This window comes from Oncorhynchus tshawytscha, linkage group LG26 (assembly GCF_018296145.1).
Source record: "Oncorhynchus tshawytscha isolate Ot180627B linkage group LG26, Otsh_v2.0, whole genome shotgun sequence".
In the NCBI taxonomy this organism is placed as follows: domain Eukaryota; kingdom Metazoa; phylum Chordata; class Actinopteri; order Salmoniformes; family Salmonidae; genus Oncorhynchus; species Oncorhynchus tshawytscha.
In genome coordinates this window covers 17,051,547-17,073,412 of record NC_056454.1, presented here as the reverse complement: position 1 = coordinate 17,073,412, position 21,866 = coordinate 17,051,547, and the positions used below count along the sequence as shown (strand labels likewise).

Here is a 21,866-nt window from a genome sequence, read left to right as displayed (position 1 = left end):
CAGTGGGGGGAACAATTTATTAAGATGGAATTCCGAAATGACCGTAGTTAAATTGACTTTGCAAGAAAAGTAATGCTTGTTAATTATTATTTTTCTGGACACAGATTAAGCCAATTCCTCGTTATCTAAACAACATGTTCAATTGAGAATGCATTAATGATTTAGGTAACATTTTACTTAAAATCCAGTTATAACGCATTATGGTGATGTTATAAGGCATCGTAAGACGTGTCATGTAATATACCCTTTTATAATGTTATAATCTAATAATGATGCTGATTCCTGGATAAATAATAGACGTTTTGAGTCAGCTGCAAATGTCCATTATAAGCATAACATATAAATCTCTTTATACGAGATTATAAATCATGTTGTTTATAACAAGTAATAAAGCATTTATAGGCCTACCTGCAGGCAATGTTAACAATGTGTAACCACGATTTACCTCCACTAGCCTATTCAGTTGTGTAACTTTTCAAAAAGTCATGTAAATCTCACCTACTTAGAACAACGTGAACTAATGAATCTACCATATCATATTGATTTCTGATTGCATAAGAAACCAATGTAAAATCTAAGACCGAAAATACTTCAGACTGATTAAGAGAGTAAACTTTGCTATTTTATCTCCACTAGTCTGCAATCAAATAATTCATCATGAGACGCATAGGCTACTTGAACTAAAATGTTGCAGTTGATCCATTATTGATATATTTGTAGCCAATCGATGATCGATCAATATGACTTCGAACAAGAAAAGAGCTCATGGCCAACATTTCCATTGTAGTAAACTCGTGTTTTGGATTGGCCGAGGGTAAAGATCGGAAGTAGTTTATTTATGCTAATGAAGGAGTTGGGGTTGTAGATATTTACGTTCGACGGCGGGAACCGCCCTTCATTCACCACATGGTTAAAAGCAGGGGACGTTCGCGCCACTTTCACAATTTTACTACGATTCACAAAGTCCTGTCGAATCAAAATAGCAGCATACGGGGATGGGTTTATTTGTGTTTTTTTTACTTCGCTACGACGCATTTGACAAGTTTATGGTTTAGTTTCGTAGGTATGCCTGGAGCATTGACAGTAAACGGTAAGTCTGCAGTAGTGAGTGAAGATGGTGGATTTCAGAGGCGAATGTCTTAGTACGCGCATGTTATTGACAAGAAACCTGTTGTTAGCCTCTTCATGGGATGCGACTGTAGAAGTTAAACAATGCTTATTTATGCATTTTATTTCCCAAATTGATGCAGGGAATATATTCTCTATCGGCTGTTTTTGCATTTAAAACAATGTAACGTTAAGAGGCGCATGGCCCCTTCCTCCATAGTTCTGAGAATGAGGGAGATTTGAAAAGCGTGCACTGCTCCCTCTGCAATGCTTCTACTAGTGTGGCTAGTGTAAGTGAACATTACTTTAGGTAATTATGGATATGTCGCTGGAAATATATTTGTGTAATGGTATACATTTTATGACCAGGCAATAAATAAAGTTGCGTTATTTTGTCTGTGTTCAGTGGCGTGTGCGTTGAAGTGCCTCCAGAACAAAGCAGTAACACATGGGGCTGAAGGCCGCGCGCCTCTGCTAGCTTGGCAGGCTATGCCAGCGAGCACTTAGCTAGCTAAATTACTTTGCCTGTCATTCAGATAGCTCGTTAGCCACCCGCTGGTTGATAGCTGTATAAAATTATTGCTGGGCAGACTTTGTTTCGCGTGTTAAGTGCCCATATCATGCAGTCGGTGACATCAACAATGTTGAAAAATATGCGCAGAGTTGAAGGCCGGGAGGCAACTTTAGCTTGCTACAGTAATGGCTGGCGGTTTTGAGCTTCGTATCTGTTCTTGTTTTCATACGTTGGTGTAAATCTTCCCCACATTTTGTACCAGACTCTCAATCTATGATTTAGCACTAACATTAACATGCCGAAGTTGGTCTCAACGTGACACTTGTCGTGGCATGGGCTGCCAGCGAACGTTAGCTAGCTTCTCACATGCTTTGTATGCAGCGTCTTGATGTGTGGATTCATGTTAAGTTCGCGATATATCATTCGCGTGGGGTGCTTGGCCAACTAGCAAGGCATATTTCCATACCTCAACATGTGTAGTCTATGGATGTGTTAAGTTGCTTATGGGTTATATTGGTGGTTTATTACAACTAAAATGTATATTGGTATTGCGGACTCGGCGGCGCCATGTTAGCTAGTGCACAACGTGGGGGAGGGGTATTGAATTTAACGCATGTGCAGTTCCTACGACGTGGGCCACAAGTTGCGCATTTCATACAAGATTTACGTTTGCCATGACTTCCAAGAATCTCACTATTGGATTAATTAGCACCATGTTGGTAGATTGCGTGCTTGATCTTTACGCCTGTCCAAATCGCCTTGTGTGATGCATTGACAATATCCGTTTAATTAATTCCGTAAACACACTTGAAAGTAACATTGACCCAACTAATATCAGCATGGGTTACTTTTCAATTTGTATTGCCAGGCATGTCACAATGTATTCCTGTTCTGAAATCGTTTTGCGTGATGTAGGTTTAATTTCTCAACTAGTGATCAATTCTCAACCTTAGTCCTATGTATTTTAGAAAATTCTGTGCATTAGTCTTTACATAAACATAAATTAATTGACTTTTTTCTCCTTTTGCAGACACTCAATGCATTGTGATGCACCCCTAGAATCAGATCCCAGATCACAAGTAATTGACCCCGAAGCCTAGCATCTGTTGGTGTTGGAATGCTTCACTGAACTGGCAGTCACTGTAGCGTCAAAGTGCTTACAGTGCAGGTAGTCTTTTAATATCTACTGCAGTGAAGGCACTTTAAGCACTATACTGACACTGTCTTCATTGTACACTAATCTTCTGAACCTTCACTGGTGCTTATGCTAAGGTGCATCTAGTGCAGATAGTGAATTAGACTAGCACCTACTGCCCTAAGTGCTCCTTCTGGCATAAGGGTCTGGGACTCATCTGGTCTATGACGTGTATGATTTATTCTTGCAGATCTCTGCTAGTTTTGCATAGTTGCACTACAAGAAAAATTGAGTTGTGCAAATCTATGCAAAACTGTCGGTGGCCTGTGTGTCCATCTGTCCTGTTTGTCTACATTGACATCGGTTGAGCATCCTGGAAGGCTCTTGGACATCCAAGACCCTTTCTCCCACAGCAGTGTTAATGTGCGCTGCGGATGGGTTTCAGCAGTATTAAAGTGCTTATAGTGCAGGTAGTTTTATGGATATCTACTGCAGTGTGAGCACTTGAAGTACTTCTAGATGCATGCATCACCACCGGGTACAGCAGATGCCACTTGGGGCTGGTGCCACTGGTCTCTGGTTAGTTTTGCTGGTTTGCTTTCAGCTTTTCAATGTACTGCTGTGCAAATCCATGCAAAACTGATCATAGCAGTGATTTAAAATCATTCATCAGAATAGCAATCCCTTTCTGTGCAGGTTGGGATAGGCAGCAATGCTCATTACTTGTATGGTATTGCACTTGTCCCGGCCTGTTGAGGACTTGGGGAATTGTCCTGCTGCTGAAGGTCTCCCGGGTGACATTACAGACCACAATCTCTCAATGTTTCCAATAGATTTGAAGGAGTGTCTTGATTTGCTGACTGCTTTAATAAATTATTTACTTTTGCTTACGGCCTCACTCTGTAAACAGTATCTAGATTTCATTGTAGTTGTCCATCCAACTGAAGATTGTGATTTCAAAGATGAATGTGAGTAACATTGTGTTGAAAGCAAACATTTTAATGATCTAGGACAAAATAAAATGTTGATTTCAAGATATTGGGATGACTGTTTGTGAAATGGTTTCTCAACTTTATAAGCCATATGTCATGGCTTTGTAGATAGTTTGTAGCCACTTAGCAGAATTATTATGCTCTTGAGTATGAAACCAAGCCCATTTGAAATTACATGACCAATGTGGTGAGATGTTCTGTGGCAGGGATGTCAAACGAATCCCATGCAAGGCAGAGGAGGAAGTGCGGCCTGAAATCTGTCCACTAGAATAAGCCCACGGGGTGAGGAATTGAGGGCGATGCGCATGTCTAATCTGGTAAACAAAAAATGTATTTACTATTTTGCTACATGAGCCTTACTTGATTGAATAGAAGTTCTGTGATGGTTATGAATGCACTGATTGCATTTTGGCAACGGCCCCAATAACTAAATCGCCGTTGTGTGCAAGAGATGGACATATATAACCTGTTTTAGTATGGACATTGAGGCCTTCCACCATTTTTAAAGTAGCCAAATAGGGTGGGGATTCCTGTGTTTGCAGGAATCAGCCAATGAAGAAAATTGACCACCTTTAAAATAGAGATGGCACGACCCGTGCTGCAGTGGCGCAAAGATTTAGCCTGTTCATATTTGCACTCATTGGCTAGAATGGTCCTGCCTTCCATCTTTGAGGACAATCAATTGTCTTTGTTAGAGCGGTCACTCTAAGACAGTCTTTGGCAGTGTTTGTGCTTTTTCTTGTCTGACAGGTGAGGGGAGTTCCTATCTAATCAGGTACAATGGAGTAGTGACAACACCAACACTCGACCCTCCATTAAATGAACTTGACACCTGGGGTGTGTTCAGCAGGACATTGTTTTGGAACATTCAGAAGGAAATGTAATGTAGAACAAATATTCCTCCATGTAGATAGAAATGCCACGAAAAGCCATCTGCAACATTTGGCACATGAACTGAACTAGTCAAATTGATTGGTTTAAGCCTTAAAGAGATCCTATTAACTACATGTAGGGTGAGACGTGTTATGTTTACCAGCAGCATTCTCCTAGCCTGCAAGATCCATCTGACAAAGATAAAATGTGTGTAGGCTATACTATTTCCTATCTAGAGTTATCCTGGTTACTAAATTCTCAATTACCACTTGAATAGAGTAGGCCTGTCTTAAGATTGATGCAGGTACCATCTGTCATGTAAAATGTTCACGTGCGCCAGGGATTGTGTGTTGTCAGTTGAACTCTTTGATATTTACTGACTATTGCATAAACTGTATTTATGTCAGGAGGTAAAATTGGCTCTGTGGATGTGACCAGAGAATGATAAAATAGAAAGCATACACGTTGCAGTTATGATTGTATCCAGCAGAGGGAAGCAAATGCATTAAGCTTTCCCTCGGTTTTTAGCGATTTCATGGCCCAATGGTAGGAATTGAGATCGCATTTTAGCACGTATTTATGGTTTTACGTGCGATCAACTGGCGATAATCTGGTGGCCATCTGTTTTTATGTAAGAAAATATGAATAATTAGTGGGTGTTCTGCAACTATAGGCTGAGATTGTGTATTCAAGTGTCCAGTCCACCAAAGGTATGTTAGTGTGAACATGTAAATAAATATCTACGGTGTATACATGAGTCCAAGATCTGAGCCATCCTAAAAAAAATTGTAAAGCATAACAAATGCATCTGATTTTTTGCTGGTGTGTATGGAGTTCATTATCAGCCTACATCTTTCAATATCAGCCTGCCAAAATGATGTGGAAGGTCTGAACTGCCATATTTTCAACGCAGCATACAAAGTTTGGTTTTGAGTGTGTCTTCATGTGTATACAGTACATTGTGTGTGTGTGTGTTCTACTGCAAGGAGTCATTGTTGTCCAGGCCTAGCCCAGCCATATCATCACTTACCAAGTTGTGGGCAGTGTCTTGAGGGTATCTGTGGTTGTATGCCAGGGTGACATACCTGCCATAACCTGTGGGGTTGACTGTTTGTCACAAATCATGTCTACAACCAAGCACAATGAAGGTAGAGTAACAGTTGAGTTTAGGCATGGTTTATTCCAAAATAGAAAGCTTTAAGGCAAACAGACAGAAGTGAACAGTAGATAAAAAGCGACATGTGAGAGAGCAGCTGAGACCCATCGGACCCCGAGCCTGAAACTGGGGATCTCAGGCTCAGGTTTGAATAATACATCGGTGCAGGTTTTCATAACTTGTGCAATAATATGAAAAATAAGATGGAGCGTTTGGGAAAACATTCCTTAAAGCTGGTCCTTGGTCAGCCACAGCACTAGTCTTTCATTCCCCAGAGGACCAATGTGCCATCTGTAAGGTCTGAGGATCCCAACTGCACTCTTAACACATGCAAAATATAATTTTTTGTTTGTACTGCATCTGTCTGCCTAAGCACCATAATATCGATTTCAGTTCCATGTGATTGTGTTATAAGCATAGTGTACTGGATTGTGCACTTGAAAGTGACATCTATGCTACTATTATAAATGATTACAAAACACAACACTGTGGCAAAACTGGACTTGTTTGTAGAAAATTAGAGTACTGCAATCAACTGTGATCAAGTACATATCAGTATATTTGAATTTCAAAGAACTGTGATTGACAATGTAACATTACTATGCCTTAGCCATGTCAGTGTCCTGCATTTTAGCTTCCTTTTGACTAATTTCACTATAGGTAGTATATAGCTTCATCTAGTTAAGCTTTCTGTGCTAAAGTTAGGTCTTATTTTTTTTTTTTTTTAAAGACCTACACAAGGCCTTTTTCAGATCTGGCGTTTAAAACCAATAGACATTTTGTTTCTCATTCGTCTTAAATATTTAGAAAACTTAATCAGACCCTGGTAAATAGGGCAACTAGCTTAAATAACGAACCATTTTGTACAAACATTCCATACAAAACAAGAGAACACAAACCCCAAAAACATATACTTATGTTCGTATATAAAAATAAGCATCTCCCTTTTTCTCACGGGCTCTGGGCCTATATAGCTTGGCAGCTTGTAGTCCTAAAAAATGGAAAGGAGTTAGCATTTTCTACCTCTGGTTTGCTAGGCATTCCTATGGGAGGAAATAATGTGGTTTTGGGATAAATGCTGAAAATGAGGTCTTATACATTTTGTTCTATGAGATAATATCAGTCTGTTAACATTACCTTTATGAATTATGAAGTCTTCGTGCTTAAAATGTCAGTTGCTAACGAGTAGCCAACTGTCAGAGAAATGGAACTACAGTAATAGCCAAATTCTTCGTCACACCTTCTGCTTTACCAGCTTGGATGGTAACGTTATTGTTTTGGTCCAGGCTGCAACATATCTCTTCAGCGAGAATGTGCTTTTTTAGTTTCCCTGAACAATGTTGTCCAGAGACTACTTTGGCCCAGCTGATAAGGTAAACTAAAAGGCTGAACACACCGCTTGCGTCGTAAAATACGTTTTGAAATCTGTTATTCAATTATTGCACCCACGCTGCTCGCGCGCGCCAAAGAGCGTCTGCGTTGCCATGGGCTAAAATAGAAGTCATTCCAATTTGTGATGCAGATCGCGCTGCAAGTTCTGCCTCTCCCATCTCATTGGTTTATAGAAGCAGGTACCCACTTGCCATCTCCTCATTGGTTATACCCACGTGGGTGACCGACATACGAACGAGGTCAGTGGCAGTAATGCACCTAATTTATGACAGTTGCCAATCGCGATTTAAAGTCATGAGAAGAAAAAGCCTGGAAGGAAGAGAGATGACTAGAAACGATTTGGTTGACCGTTTGTGTGGATTAATTGGTGGAGTAGAGGACCTTGTGCATTTCAGGTAAAATAACAACTCTGTTTATATCCCAGGACAAATTAGCTAGCAACAGCAAGCTAGCTAAATTTCCATAAATGTTTAATGCTTTTTGAACCTGTCCCCAAATTAATATAATTGGTTAGGAGTTTGTTTTGATATTTTAAGCTGCGTTTGGTGTGGGGGGACAATACATTTATGCATGATGGTGCACGCACACAGCCGGTTTAGGTTCCGTGTAAGCCTGTTATATTTTTACATCAAAGGCATTTGACCAAAGGTGTACATTAAAAAAAAACTTATGACATCCCACTTGTTTTGATTACATAAATGCCATTAAAAAAAGTGATGTTAGCTGATATCTCAAAGAACAAAATGTTTAAGATATCTTAAGCCTGTTTACCACGTACCTTATTTTTGGCATTTAACAACAATTTCCCCCATAGGCATTGGCCAACGAGCCATGGCGGAGTTAACCTCCCATTAGTGCCTACAAAACGATGCTATTGCTCTCTAGAGACCCATTTCCCCGGCGTGTCATGAAAAGTTGGGCACGAAATTACTCGTCAGATACCTTGTTTGCCATACAGTGGATATGATCACATCCAACTTAAAATGCAGCTTGTGCAAGTTAACAATTGGTTGTCTATAGCCATCAATCTTGAGTGTTTTCATGGTCATCACAAACTCACTGTTTAAATGTGTTAAGGTCCCGACATCAGCGTTAGCTATCCTGCTACAGAGCTTTCTAATGTTAAACGAAGTTTCAAGGTAAACAGAAAATGGCTCTATAGGGCCAGTCTGTAAGCCTGAGAGTCAGTCATGATCAGAGTGGGTAAAAGTCACAGGCATGCAAAGTGAACAAAACAAACGATTACTTGAAACTTGGCAGCCAAAAGCAGATTAAATGGAAAAATTAGAATCATTCAACATTTATTAACTGAGCGTACAAATGTAATTTTTTTTTCAACACTTCATGATTTGTTTTAGCTGCGTCCGTTCTTTTTGTCTTTTGGAGCGTAGAATTATATTATACAAAAAAAAGTGCACTCCCCTACAGACTACGTAGTGAAAAACAGTTTCTGAAATGAAACTTCACACACAGCGCACTCCGTTCAATAAATGGACATCAGGAGTGCTCCCGTATATCTTGTGGTTGTGCTGTGTAAACTGATTTAGAGTGTGTGTGCACGTGCAATGCAATATCAGTCTATCTACAGTACATACATGATCTGAGCCGCCATTCATTTTTTTTTTTGCATAACATTGATCTGATTTTGTGCTAGTGTGTGTGCACACTTCATTAGCAGCCTACATCATTCAATATCAGTCTGCATACATCATGTATGTTCGTTGTGGAAGGCCTGAATTACCATATTTTCAACGCAGCATACAACGTTTGTTTTTGAGTGTGTGTGTGAGTCACAGGAAGTTGGTGGCACCTTAATTGGGGTGAATGGGCTTCTGGTAATGACTGGAGCGGAATCAGTGGAATTGTATCAAATAAATTAGCCTGGTTTGCAGGTGTTTGATACCATTCCATTTTCTCCATTCCAGCCATTATTGAGCAGTCCTCCCCTCAGCAGCCTCCTGTGGTGATTGTATAAAGTACGCCTGTGTGTCCTACTGCAGGGAGTCACTGTTGTCCAGGCCCAGCCCAGTCATATCATCGTCCCTGCTGTCTCCTGATTCGTCCTCGCTGTGCCCGCCGATTATCACTTGCTGCACGGCCAGCGTGGCGCCGTCTGAAGTCAGGCTCTGGAGACCCTCCACACTCATTGTCACCATGGTGCCTGGGGAACAGGCAACCAGGAGAGGACACATCAGCGACATTACATTTAGTCTCTTATTGAGAAAGAAGTTGCTTTACCAGGAGAGCCTTGACTTTGCCTTGTGACTGAATTCGCCTTGTGGCTATCATTCCCAATAGAGTAAGCTCTCTTGTGCCTAGTTGCTTTAAAAACAAGTATAGCCAACAGCTCTAGCAACTCGCAATACACAGTAGTGCTGATCCAATGAGCAGTGTAGCAAGCCAGTAGCCATATGTACCGTCTGCCATCTGGACCTGTTGTTGGGTCATCCCCGTGGCGATGGAGTCAGGCCAGAAACGCTGTAGCGGCCGGTTCGGAAGCGGTTTCTTTGTTTTGGCCGTCTCCGAAGAGCTGGCGTCAAGCATGGGCTGCAGGATCCGCCTCCGCGCATTGATGAACCTGAACGGAAGGAGAGATTGGACCCATCATGAGAAGGGGAACGAGTGTTGACCAATCACTTAAGGGAATTGAAGAGTTTGAAACATTACTTGAGGTTCCCTTTAAGAGAAGTCGTTCTGTCATTTCATGCACTTAGGTGGTTATTCATGGTAGTATGGCATGGGTTCATGTAACTCACCAGTTGTTGACCTGGAGGAGGCTCAGGTTAGTTTGGGTAGCGATCTGCTTCTTCTCATCCTCTGTGGGGTATGGGTGCTATGGAAACAAAACAATTAAATATAACAGTAATTACGTAGGGCAAGATTAAAACACTGCAAGCCAACCAAATCCCAGAATCATTCCAGGTTGTAACCCATAGAGTTGGCCTGTGTTCTACTCACCCCGATGTGCTGGAAGAGCCAGGAGCGCATGACGTTGGTCGCTTGTTTGGGAAGGACGCCACGCTTGTTCTTGGACGAGCTGTCGTTGTGGCCGAAGAAGCTCAGGTCCTGGTTGAGCTGCAGCTGAAGCTGCAAGAGAGGCGGTTACATTAGCACACTCTTCAGCAGGCAGTAAATGTCAACCTTTTATGTTTTAGTCCAGACAGATGTCTTACCTGTGTGTTCTGAATGTGTACAGTCTGGGGAGAGAGTGTCTGTGACACCAACTGACCCTGTGAGTTGACTACTGTGACAGGCTGGTACACTGCGCCACCTGGAGGACACGCACACGTAAGGGCTGCAAACAGACCACTTTAAACTGCAGGTACAGAGAAAGACTGAAAACAGCTGGTACACTAACAGTCCCATTGAGCTGATGGCGGTGAGCAGTGGTGGTTGGTGTCTGAGGGTACCGGTGGTTGTTGTATGCCAGGGTGACATACCTGCCATAACCTGTATGGGGTTGACTGTTACGTTGCCTTGCCGCAGGGCTGACGCTGCCACCACAATCCCCTGGGGACTGAGGGTTCCTTTGAAAGAGCTGGAGGTCTGCACAACACACACAGGTGAGTTAAACACTATTCCGCCATGGGGCGGTAGGGTAGCCTAGTGGTTAGAGCGTTGGACTAGCAACCAAAAGGTTGCAATTTCAAATCCGTTCAGTCATTGAAAATAAGAATTTGTTCTTAACTGACTAAATAAAGGTAAACTGAGCCTTCATTTTTTTGTTTTTTTTTACCTTATCAGGTGTACATGCTACATAGGGTGTGTCTGTGGTGGGTGTATAGCACGAGTGTACGGTGGTATGTACAGTGGGGGCAAACAAGTATTTAGTCAGCCACCAATTGTGCAAGTAATCTCCCTCGATCTGGGGCTCCACGTAAGATCTCACCCCGTGGGGTCAAAATGATCACAAGAACGGTGAACAAAAAACCCAGAACCACACGGGGGGACCTAGTGAATGACCTGCAGAGAGCTGGGACCAAAGTAACAAAGCCTACCATCAGTAACACACTACGCCGTCAGGGACTCAAATCCTCCAGTGCCAGACGTGTCCCCCTGCTTAAGCCAGTACATGTCCAGACCCGTCTGAAATTTGCTAGAGAACATTTGGATGATCAAGAAGAAGATTGGGAGAATGTCATATGGTCAGATGAAATCAAAATATAACTTTTTGGTAAAAACTCAACTCGTCGTGTTTGGAGGACAACGAATGCTGAGTTGCATCCAAAGAACACCATACCTACTGCGAAGCATGGGGGTGGAAACATCATGCTTTGGGGCTGTTTTTCTGCAAAGGGACCAGGACGAATGATCCGTGTAAAGGAAAGAATGAATGGGGCCATGTATCGTGAAATTTTGAGTAAAAACCTCCTTCCATCAGCAAGGGCATTGAAGATGAAACGTGGCTGGGTCTTTCAGCATGACAATGATCCTAAACACACCGCCCGGGCAACGAAGGAGTGGCTTCGTAAGAAGCATTTCAAGGTCCTGGAGTGGCCTAGCCAGTCTGCAGATCTCAACCCCATAGAAAATCTTTGGAGGGAGTTGAAAATCCATGTTGCCCAGCAACAGCCCCAAAACATCACTGCTCTAGAGGAGATCTGCATGAAGGAATGGGCCAAAATACCTGCAACAGTGTGTGAAAACCTTGTGAAGACTTACAGAAAACATTTGACCTCTGTCATTGCCAACCAAGGGTATATAAAAGTATTGAGAGAAACTTTTGTTATTGACCAAATACTTATTTTCCACCATAATTTGCAAATAAATTCATTAAAAATCCTACAATGTGGTTTTCTGGATTTTTTCCCCCCCTCATTTTGTCTGTCATAGTTGAAGTGTACCTATGATAAATTACAGGCCTCATCTTTAAGTGGGAGAACTTGCACAATTGGTGGCTGACTAAATACTTTTTTGCCCCACTGTGTGTGTGTGTGTGTGTGTGTGTGTGTACCTGGGTCTTGGTGGGAGAGTAGCCCTGTCCAGGTGAGTAGGGGCTGCCAAGCTCTCCACTCAGCATGGTCTCGCTGTTCATCTTGGTCTTGAGGCAGGCGATGTAGCGGCTGCAGAAGTCTTTACAAAGGTCACTCACCTTCTCCAGCTCGAGCAGGTGGATCCGCAGCACCTGGATGGCCTTCACCATCTGGAGTCAAAGGTGAGGGAGGAGGAGTTAGCAGAAGCAAGGACGTTTGCACTAGAAATGGCATGTATGTTGTCTGTAGTGTTACGTAGTACATTCATAATTCCACTAGTAGCTACTTTGGTATAAGGCCTTTGTCATGCTGTGTGTGTGTAATGTGTACCCAACTTGCTTTATTAACCCTTTGACATGAAACAGTAGCTCACTTTGATGCGCTCAATACGGAAGTGGTCCAATGAAGCGGATGCTAAGATACAGGACTGTTTCGTTAGCACAGACTGGAATATGTTCCAGGATCCATCTGATATCATTGAAGATTTTCCACATCGGTCCCCGGTTTCATTAATATGTGCAACGACGACGTCGACCCCAGTGACCAACCAGAAGCCATATCCCAACCATATTCCATATCCCAACTAGAAGCCATGGACTACAGGCAACATCCGCACTGAGCTAAAGGCTATAGCTGCCGCTTTCAAGGAGTGGGACACTAATCCGGACACTTATAAAATGGGATTGCGTTTATAAATGGTATCATCCCTCCCACAAACTCCACTGGCCCCCAGTTCAATATATGATCATCTTCAAATTGCTTAGGCTCACCTACAGAGCACTAAATGGACTGGTGACCACATACCTTACTGACCTCCTGCACCCCTACACTCCCACCTGTTCACTGTGCTCCTCTGACACTGGCCTCCTCACCATCCCTCGCTAGTCTAGTTCACTTACATGGGTAGTCTGTCATGTTTAGTGTTCTCCATGCGCAGTCTCATGTTTACTGTACTTTTATACACAATGCATTCGGAAAGTGTTCAGACCCCTTGACTTTTTCCAAATTTTGATACCTTTTTCCACATTTTGTTACATTATTCACATCAATCTACACAATATAACCCCCAATGACGAAGCAAAAACAGGTTTAGACATTTTAGGAAATGTTTTTTAAAATGTTTATAATGAAATGACATTTACATAAGTATTCAGACCCTTTACTAAGTACTTTGTTGACGCACCTTTGGCAGCGATTACAGCCTCAAGTCTTCTTGGGTATGACGCTACAAGCGTGGCACACCTGTATTTGGGGTTCCTCTCAAGCGCTGTCAGGTTGGATAGAGGGCGTCGCTGCACAGCTATTTTCAGGTCTCTACAGAGATGTTCCATCAGGTTCAAGTCCAGGCTCTGGCTGAGTCACTCAAGGACATGCGGAGACTTGTCCCGACGCCACCTCTACGTTGTCTTGGCTGTGTGCTTAGGGTGATTGTCATGTTGGAAGGTGAACCTTTGCCCAAGTCTGAGGTCCTGAGTGCTCTGGAGCAGGTTTTCATCGATCTCTGTATTTTGCTCTGTTCATCTTTCCTTTGATCTTGACTGGTCTCTCAGTCCCTGCTGCTGAAAAACATCCCCCCCCCAGCATGATGCTGCCACCACTGTAGGAATGGTGCCAGGTTTCCTCCAGATGTGACACTTGCCATTTAGGCCAAAGAATTCAATCTTGGTTTCATCAGACCAATCTTGTTGCTCATGGTCAGAGTCCTTTTGGTGCCTCTTGGCAAACTCCCAGCGGCCTGCCATGTGATTTTTACTGAGAAGTGGCTTCCGTCTGGCCACTCTACCATAAAGGCCTGATTGGTGAAGTGCTACAGAGATGGTTGTCCTTCTGGAAGGTTCTACCATCTCCACCGATGAATACTACAGCTCTGTCAGTGACCATCTGGTTCTTGGTCACCTCTCTGACCAAGGCCCTTCTCCTCCGATTGCTCAGTTTGGCCAGACGGCCAGTTCTAGGAAGGGTCTTGGTGGTTCCAAACTTCTTCCATTTAAGAATGATGGAGGCCACTGTGTTCTTGGGGACCTTCAATGCTACAGAAATGTTTTGGTACCCTTCCCCAGATGGGTGCTATTGACACAATCCTGTCTCGGAGCGCTACAGACAATTCCTTCGAACTCATGGCTCGGTTTTAGCTCTGACTTGCACTGTCAACTGTGGGACCTTTATATAGACAGGTGTGTGCCTTTCCAAATCATGTCCAATCAATTGAATTTACCACAGGTGGACTCCAAGTTGTATAAACATCTCAAAGATGATAAATGGAAACTGGATGTCGCTGAGCTCAATTTCGAGTCTCCTAGCAACAGGTCTGAATAGTTACCTAAATAAGGTATCTGTATTTTTAATACATTTGCAAAAAAAGTAAACGGTTTGCTTTGTCATTATGGGGTATTGTGATTGACAATGATTTTTGTTTAATACATTTTAGAATAAGGCGGTAACATTACAAAATGTGGAAAAAGTCAAGGTCTGAATACTTTCCGAATACACTACTTTAATAAATGGGATTTTATTGCTTTTTATCCTACTGATTTTATTGTGTATGTAAAGGGACTTTGGGTGTTGTGAAAAGTGTTTAAAATAAAATGTATTTATTATTATAAGAAATCCCACTAAGACCTCTGACGAGCCATCATTCAAAACGTCAATACAGGACTAAGATCGAATGCTACTACCCCGCTCTGACATTCGTCGGATGTTGCAGAACTTGCTTACAAAGAGAAACCCAACCGCGAGCTGCCCAGTGACGCAAGCCTACCAGACAAGCTAAATTGCTTCTATGCTCGCTTCGGGGCAAGCAACACTGAACCATGCAGAAAGCACTAGCTGTTCCGGACAAGTGTGATCTCATTCTCTGTAGCCAATGTGAGTAAGACCTTTTTTTAAACGGGTCAACATTACAAGGCTGGTCGGGCCCAGACAGATTACTAGAATGCATACTCAGAGCGTGGCTGACCCCGTCTGTAATACCTACATGTTTCAAGCAGACCACCTTAGTCCCCTGTGCCCAAGAACGCCAACGGTAACCTGCCTAAATGACAACCACACCGTAGCACTCACATTTTGTAGCCATGAAATGCTTTGAAAGGTTGGTCATGGCTCACATCAACAGTCATCCAAGACACCCTGGACCCACTCCAATTTGCATACCACTCTAACAGATCCACAGATAACGCAATCTCTATTACACTCAACACTGCCCTCTCCCACTGGGACAAGAGGAACACATGTGAGAATGCTGTTAATTGACCACAGCTCAGCATTCAACACCATAGTGCCCCCCAAGCTCATCACTAAGCTCTGTACCCTGGGACTGAACACCTCCCTCTGCAACTGGATGCTGAACTTTCTGACAGCATAGGCAAGAACACATCTGCCACACTGAGCCTCAGGGGTGTGTGTGCTTAATAGTGCTGAGTGATTTTAACCAATGAAAAAAAAAATCAATTAAAAAGTTAAAACTGACCGATGTCGGTTCAATTATTTGAATTTCGTTTCGTTCAGTTATTTTCTTTCTCCGGGAGCTCAATGCGCACATTTTCTCTAGAGAATAAATCCGATCAAGCCTGAACTGTGCCATGTAGTATGAAGTTGTAGTTTCCAACAGGCCAATATTCTACATAATTACCAAGTTTTCTGTGCTAAACTAACTGCAATGACCATAATCCAACGCCGCCTACTTGTCCAGTCTAGTAATTTTACTCCTACGTTAGGTTAATGTGCTGTCACTACCATCATGGGACATTTGATTTAGTCTGTGTTTCAGCATTCAACCCACATAATGCATAGTACATTTAATGTAAAAACAAATTTGAAACAAAAACCATGATTCTGTCTTAATAATTGAACAGAAATCGAACAGACCTCAAACACTAATCGCTCAGCACTAGTGCTTAGTTCACTCTGTACTCACTGTTCACCCAGGACAACAACCTATCCCTCAACAGCAAAACAAAAGTAGATCATTGTAGACTACAGGAAATGGAGGGCCAAGCCTGCTCACATCCACTTCGGCAGGGCTGTAGTGGAGTGGGTCAAGAGCTTCAAGTTCTTCTGTGTCCACATCACTAAGGAATTATCACGGTACAAACAAAGACGGAGAACTCGGGAGACTGAAAAGATTTGGCATGGGCCCTCAGATCCTCAAAAAGTTCTACAGCTGCACCATTGAGAGCATACTGACTGGCTGCATCACCGCTTGGTATGGAACTGCTTGGCATCCGACTGCAAGGCGTTAGAGGGTATTGCGAACGGCCCAGTACATCACTGGGCCAATCTCCCTGCCATCCAAAACCTCTATACCAGGCGGTGTCAGATGAAGGCCCTAAAAATTGTTAGACTCCAGCCACCGAAGTCAGTGTTCTCTCGGTACCAATGTACAAAGTTTGGAACCAACAAGACCCTGAACAGCTTCTGCCCCAAGACATAAGACTGATAGTTTGTTTAATGGTTAACCATCTCTTTTCTCTCTACCTTGTTGGGAAGGGCCTGAAAGTAAGCATTTTACTGTTTGTCTACAGCTGCTGTTTATGTGACAAATAAAATGTGATTTGACATTCAATGTGTCAATTGCAGATATTTTGTGAATAGTGTCACTAGAGGTCATAGTGATGCAAAATCATTCAGAGTATTGACAGCAGACGAGGAAGCTGACCAGTTTGTCGAGGTCAGGATCCTCGCTGAAGAATGCTTTGCCCTCTTTCTCCTGGCTGCAGACAAAGTTCTCGATATCCACGTCAAAGCTGGCTGACGTGATGCAGTCTGAGCCCTGTGTCGACTGCTCACATTTCTCAAAGAGCAGGGCCAGGAGAGGAAACAAGGGATGCCTGCCACACACACAAAGAAAAACATTACCAAATTGCTACTATCTACAGTTGTCACATGTTGCCATTTCTACCCCATACTTTTATTTAGGTAGGGCACATAAGCCCGATCATCGTAGACTGCCATCGTCACTAACATTATCCTGATTAAAAGTAGTTGAGGGGGTCGCTTGACTAAAGTTTTGGCAGGGGGCCAACAGTCAGGAGATGTACCGGTAAATGGAGGCCTTATCTACATCAAAGGGTGTCTGGGGTTCAGTGGGGGCAGGGCTGGAGGCTGCAGCCAACCTTTCCTCACTGAACTTCTGATCATGATCAGCATCACTCTCCTTCTGCTCCACACCCTGCATGAGGAGAGGAGAGATGACAGCAAAGTAAGGCGCAATAGTGGTGGACAGGTAAAGCTCAGAACCCTTCCTCAACAATAAGGCATGAGAAGATTGGAAATGCCAACAAGACCAATAGGTTTAGGCACTGAAAATTATCATAATAAAATGCCATTTACCAGACGCTTTTATCCAAAGCGACTTAGTCATGCGTGCATACATTTTACATATGGGTGTCCCAGGAATCAAACCAACTATCATGGCCTTGTAAGCACCATGTTCGACCAACTGAGCTACAGAGGACCACTGAGTACTTCAGTACAAAATGGAAAGGATATAGCCTATCTTAACAATTCTAAAATTGGTGGATGATGCAGAAGTGTCCTGGCCATGGCAGTATCTCTTTGGTCAGTGCCAGAATAGAAAGATGGGTGGTGGCATATATTTAACTGTTATTGATAGCCATGCCAAGCTTTAACTTGTGCTGCTTTATTCAGATTGTCAGTCACATTCATTGATTGGAAGCCAACTTGCTCCACCTCTTCTGCTTTTACACCATGACTTTGAAAGCAAATGCACTAAAAATACTTTTTTCCTAGAGCTGAAAAATTCATACCCCTTGACTTTTTCCACATTTTGTTGATACAGCCTGAATTTAAAATGGATTGAATGTAGATGTCACTGATCTACATTCAATACCCCATAATGTAAAACTAGAATTGTGTTTTTAGACATTTTTACAAATTACTAAAAAGTGAAAAGCTGAAATGTCTTGAGTCAATAAATAGTCATCCCTTTTATGGCAAGTCTAAATAACTTCAGGAGTAAAAATGTGCTTAACAAGTCAGATAATAAGTTGCGTGGATTCACTGTGTGCAATAATAGTGTTTTTTTTTTTGAATGACTACCTCAACAATGTACTGTGTGCACATACAATTATCTGTAAGGTCCCTCAGTCAAACAGTGAATTTCGAAGAGGTTCAACCATAAAAACCAGGGAGGTTTTCCCAATGCCTTGCAAATGTTTATTTCATTTTTTAAATTGAACCTTTATTTAACTAGGCAAGTCAGTTAATAAGAATAAATTCTTATTTACAATTACGGCCTACCCCGGCCAAACCCTAACGACGCTGGGCCAATTGTACACCGCCCTATGGGACTCCCAATCACGGCCAGTTGCGATACAGCCTGGAATCGAACCAGGGTCTGTAGTGACGCCTCTAGCACTGACATGCAGTGCCTTAGACCGCTGCGCCACTCGGGAAGGGCACCTATTGGTAGATGGATAAAAAAGCATCTTTAATATCCCTTTGAGCATGGTGAAGTTATTAATTACATTTTGGATGGTGTATCAATACACTCAGTCACTACAAAGATACAGGCAACCTTCCTAACTCAGGTGACAGAGAGGAAGGGAACCACTCAGGGATTTCACCATGAGACCAATGGTGATCTTAAACCAATTACAGAGTTAAATGGCTGTGATTGGAGAGAACTGAGGATGGATCAAAAAATGTGTAGTTACTCCACAAAACGAACCTAAATGAGAGTGAAAAGGAAGCATGTACAAATATAAAAATATTCCAAAACATGCATCCTGTTAGCTATTAGGTACTAAAGTAATACTGCAAAACATTTGGCAAAGAAATGAACTTTTTGTCCGAAATACAAAGCATTATGTTTGGGGCAAATCCATCAATGATGGTCTGCTTTCCAACAGACACTGGGAGACAAATCCACCTTTCAACAGGATAATAACCTAAAACGCAAGGCCAAATAGAGTTGCTTACCAAGACGACATTGAATGTTCCTGAGTGGTCTATTTACAGTTTTGACTTAAATGGCTGTCTAGCAATGATCAACTTCCAACTTGACAGAGCTTGAAGAATTTAAAAAAAGAATAAAATGGGCAAATATTGTACAATCCTGGTTTGTAAAAGCTCTTAAGAGACTTACCGAGAAAAACACACAGCTGTAATCTCTGCCGAAGGTGATTCTAACATGTATTGACAGGGGGTTGAATACTAATCAAAATGTTTTATTTTCCATTAATTACAAAATAATTAATTTTTCTTCCACTTTGACCTTGTATTTGGTGTAGATCATTGACAAAAAGGACTAAAACAATTTTAAATCCCACTTTGTAACACAATGTGAATAGAGTCAAGGGGTGTGAATACTTTCTGAAGCCACTGTATATCCATCTCCTTGCCCATACATTTTGCAATACTAGTCATTCTAAATCCATTAATGACTCCATTAATGATACTTTGCCATTAACTGACCGATTAAAAATGTCAATTATCATCTCAAGAACTTCAAATCTTCCCTTCACCCACCCTTGTGGTTTTAGGCAGGTTTAAGTAGGCCTCAAATCGGAGCCTCAGACTAAATTTGTCCTTCTGACCCACCTGCTGCTCTCTCTTTGTGTACTTGTCCATGGAAACTGATTGGGCAGCCATCATATTCACTGCAGACGCCACAAACACTGAAGCATTATAAGGATGTGGAGAGTTGGCGGACCTAGAAAGAGACATAAACCCACACATTTTTGAGAAGTAAAGACTATTACTGTATCAATGATGATGAATTATGATTATTCTAATGCAGGGCAAATATGAAAAACTGACTTCTAATTACAATGGTAGTACTGATATTGTATTGTGAATAGAGTAGGGTTGTGGTGGGAGAAAGTTGTTGCGCTTCAGTGAAAATCTATTTGAATGGTACATGTAAATAGTTTTTCCTTCTGACAGAACAAATGCTATTAACATTTGATCGTTGTGATAGTCTAAATACCATAACATTCCACTTTTATACTTGGCTAAATGTCCATATTTCAATGAATGGAGCATTGCAAATCTTGATTGCTCTGACAGAGGTGGTCTTCTACTTTACTTCAATACCATAAAACTATATAATCCAGCTGTCTATTTGACTGTACCGTCTGTGTTCAAAGAGAATGGGACAACATGCATCCATCTCATGTCTCCATCCAGATGAAAGGCATTTGATTAGGGGAACACAATGTATCGAGTTTATTCACTTCCATTCGAATGTTTTGTTCACGTTTAACTTGTGTTCAGCAACATACCATACAATGTAGCGAATTGACAAGAAAGCGATGAAGGTCAAACATATCCGTCTATCATAATTCATGTTTACACACCCACCATGTTGAACTGACTTGCTTTTCTCATTACCGTGCTGGCGGCAACAAAGCTAGTTTGTAGGTGGTTAGGTAGCAAGCAAGGATCGGATTAGCTGTAAACCATGTGTAGGAAGACGGTCGAGTGAGAATTCAGTCGAGAAAATTCCATTTTTGAGAACGTTAGCTACATAGAAAATGTTTACCTCTTCATATCCAGATTGTACGGTCGCTGGATGAAATACCACGCTGTAGCTATAGTAGGTCATTTACGAAAACAGCGAACGTAGCTAGGTCAGTAACGTTAGCTAATACATTTGTTTTATTTGACAGTCTTTTCGAAAACAACCTCAAACTTATGTCAACTATAATATGCATCACCCCCTCTACGGCCGAGACACCCACTGAAGCATCCTTGTTTTAAACGTAGGTTGACCACATTTACTCAAACGTAGCTAGCAGAAGTGCCATATTTATCAGCGGCGTTTGCTACGGATTCGCTAGCTAGCCGCGCGGGATAACAAACTGTTAGCTTAATGAAGTGCATATACACGCCTAGTTCATCCAATGTGTATGTACATTGTATTTCAGTATTATTACTGTTAATGTGTAAATATGTCTCTTTAATTTTAGATGGTTGTAAAATCCTGCCCACAACAGTCAAGCAAGCAAGGAACAGATGCCCTTCCCTTCCCCATTCGCACTTCTACGGATGGGGATAACGCTGGGGCCTCTCATCTAGCTCTCGCCCTTTATTTTCCAGAATCCTTCTCCGCCCAGAACGAGGACATATTTTTTCCTCTTGTAGATTTGCATCTTCCTTGGCCCCGGCCATCTATTCACTGACAAATAAACTCCACTGGCCTGGCTGTGTCCCTAGCTTTAGCCCTAGGCATTTTTCCTTTGCGTCCCAGATTGTTTGATTGATAGGGAACAGAAAAACACGATTTTGAGTGACAGCTTACCTGAGTGCCAATCTTCGTCACACTGACAAGCGGCTGCAGCAATGGGGACTCGCAGTTGTCGCGCTGCGTCATCGCGTCTGGTCACGCAGGGTCATTTACTCATGAATATTTATAAAGTGGGAGTCGTCGTCTGGTGTGCCTTTTTCCTCGACCATAGAATCTAGGCACGCGGCTGGTAGCATACAAGGCTAAATCTAAACCACTGCTGCTCTCTAGTTTTGTTCAATCCAAAATTAAAAGCCCGTATACCAATTACATTAATGTAATTAACTTGTCATTTACCAATACCCATCCTCCTCCCACATCAGTGGGTATTATTACACAGAAGATCCATTCTTCTATGATGTGTATTGATTGTAATGCTGTGATTAGGTCATGTGTACTGTACTTTCAGGCCCAAAGTCATTCGGGAGTAATTCAAATAGACCGTAGAGTAAAAACATTTGCATGCACAGCACTATT

General features: G+C 42.2%; 1 protein-coding gene and 1 long non-coding RNA gene across 8 annotated transcripts; one reads left to right on the top strand and one right to left on the bottom strand.

Moving 5' to 3' along the window:
* The first annotated feature begins 914 nt into the window (after positions 1-914).
* On the top strand, positions 915-3,794 carry LOC112224922. The gene is made up of 2 exons (XR_002949507.1): positions 915-1,090; positions 2,652-3,794. It is a non-coding gene; the product is annotated as an uncharacterized LOC112224922 (long non-coding RNA).
* Positions 3,795-8,440: 4,646 nt separating this feature from the next.
* On the bottom strand, positions 8,441-21,498 carry LOC112225274 (homeobox protein PKNOX1). Of its 7 annotated transcripts, none has more exons than XM_024389060.2 (11): positions 21,405-21,497; positions 19,703-19,814; positions 17,179-17,309; positions 16,797-16,968; positions 12,124-12,312; positions 10,610-10,715; positions 10,343-10,440; positions 10,128-10,256; positions 9,926-10,002; positions 9,587-9,747; positions 8,441-9,330 (listed from the first exon to the last, which is right to left on the bottom strand). In XM_024389060.2, exons 2-11 carry the CDS (start codon positions 19,754-19,756, stop codon positions 9,161-9,163), a joined length of 1,287 nt encoding a protein of 428 aa, XP_024244828.1. In that variant the 5' UTR covers positions 19,757-19,814; positions 21,405-21,497; the 3' UTR covers positions 8,441-9,160. The 7 variants fall into 7 exon arrangements, with proteins under 7 accessions (XP_024244828.1, XP_024244829.1, XP_024244823.1 ...); XM_024389061.2 differs by lacking the exon at positions 21,405-21,497 and adding an exon at positions 21,144-21,388; XM_024389055.2 differs by lacking the exon at positions 21,405-21,497 and adding an exon at positions 20,236-21,079.
* Between the last annotated feature and the right edge of the window lie 368 nt (positions 21,499-21,866).

What these genes read in the sequence shown, in the direction of transcription:
- LOC112225274 (XM_024389055.2), bottom strand. Translation starts at nt 20,273, where the DNA reads ATGGATGCATGTTGTCCCATTCTCTTTGAACACAGACG. An exon ending in ACACAAAGAGAGAGCAGCAG is followed by an intron (nt 17,310 to 19,702) that starts GTGGGTCAGAAG and finishes CTCCTCATGCAG; the next exon opens with GGTGTGGAGCAGAAGGAGAG. An exon ending in TACACATTCAGAACACACAG is followed by an intron (nt 10,257 to 10,342) that starts GTAAGACATCTG and finishes CCTCTCTTGCAG; the next exon opens with CTTCAGCTGCAGCTCAACCA.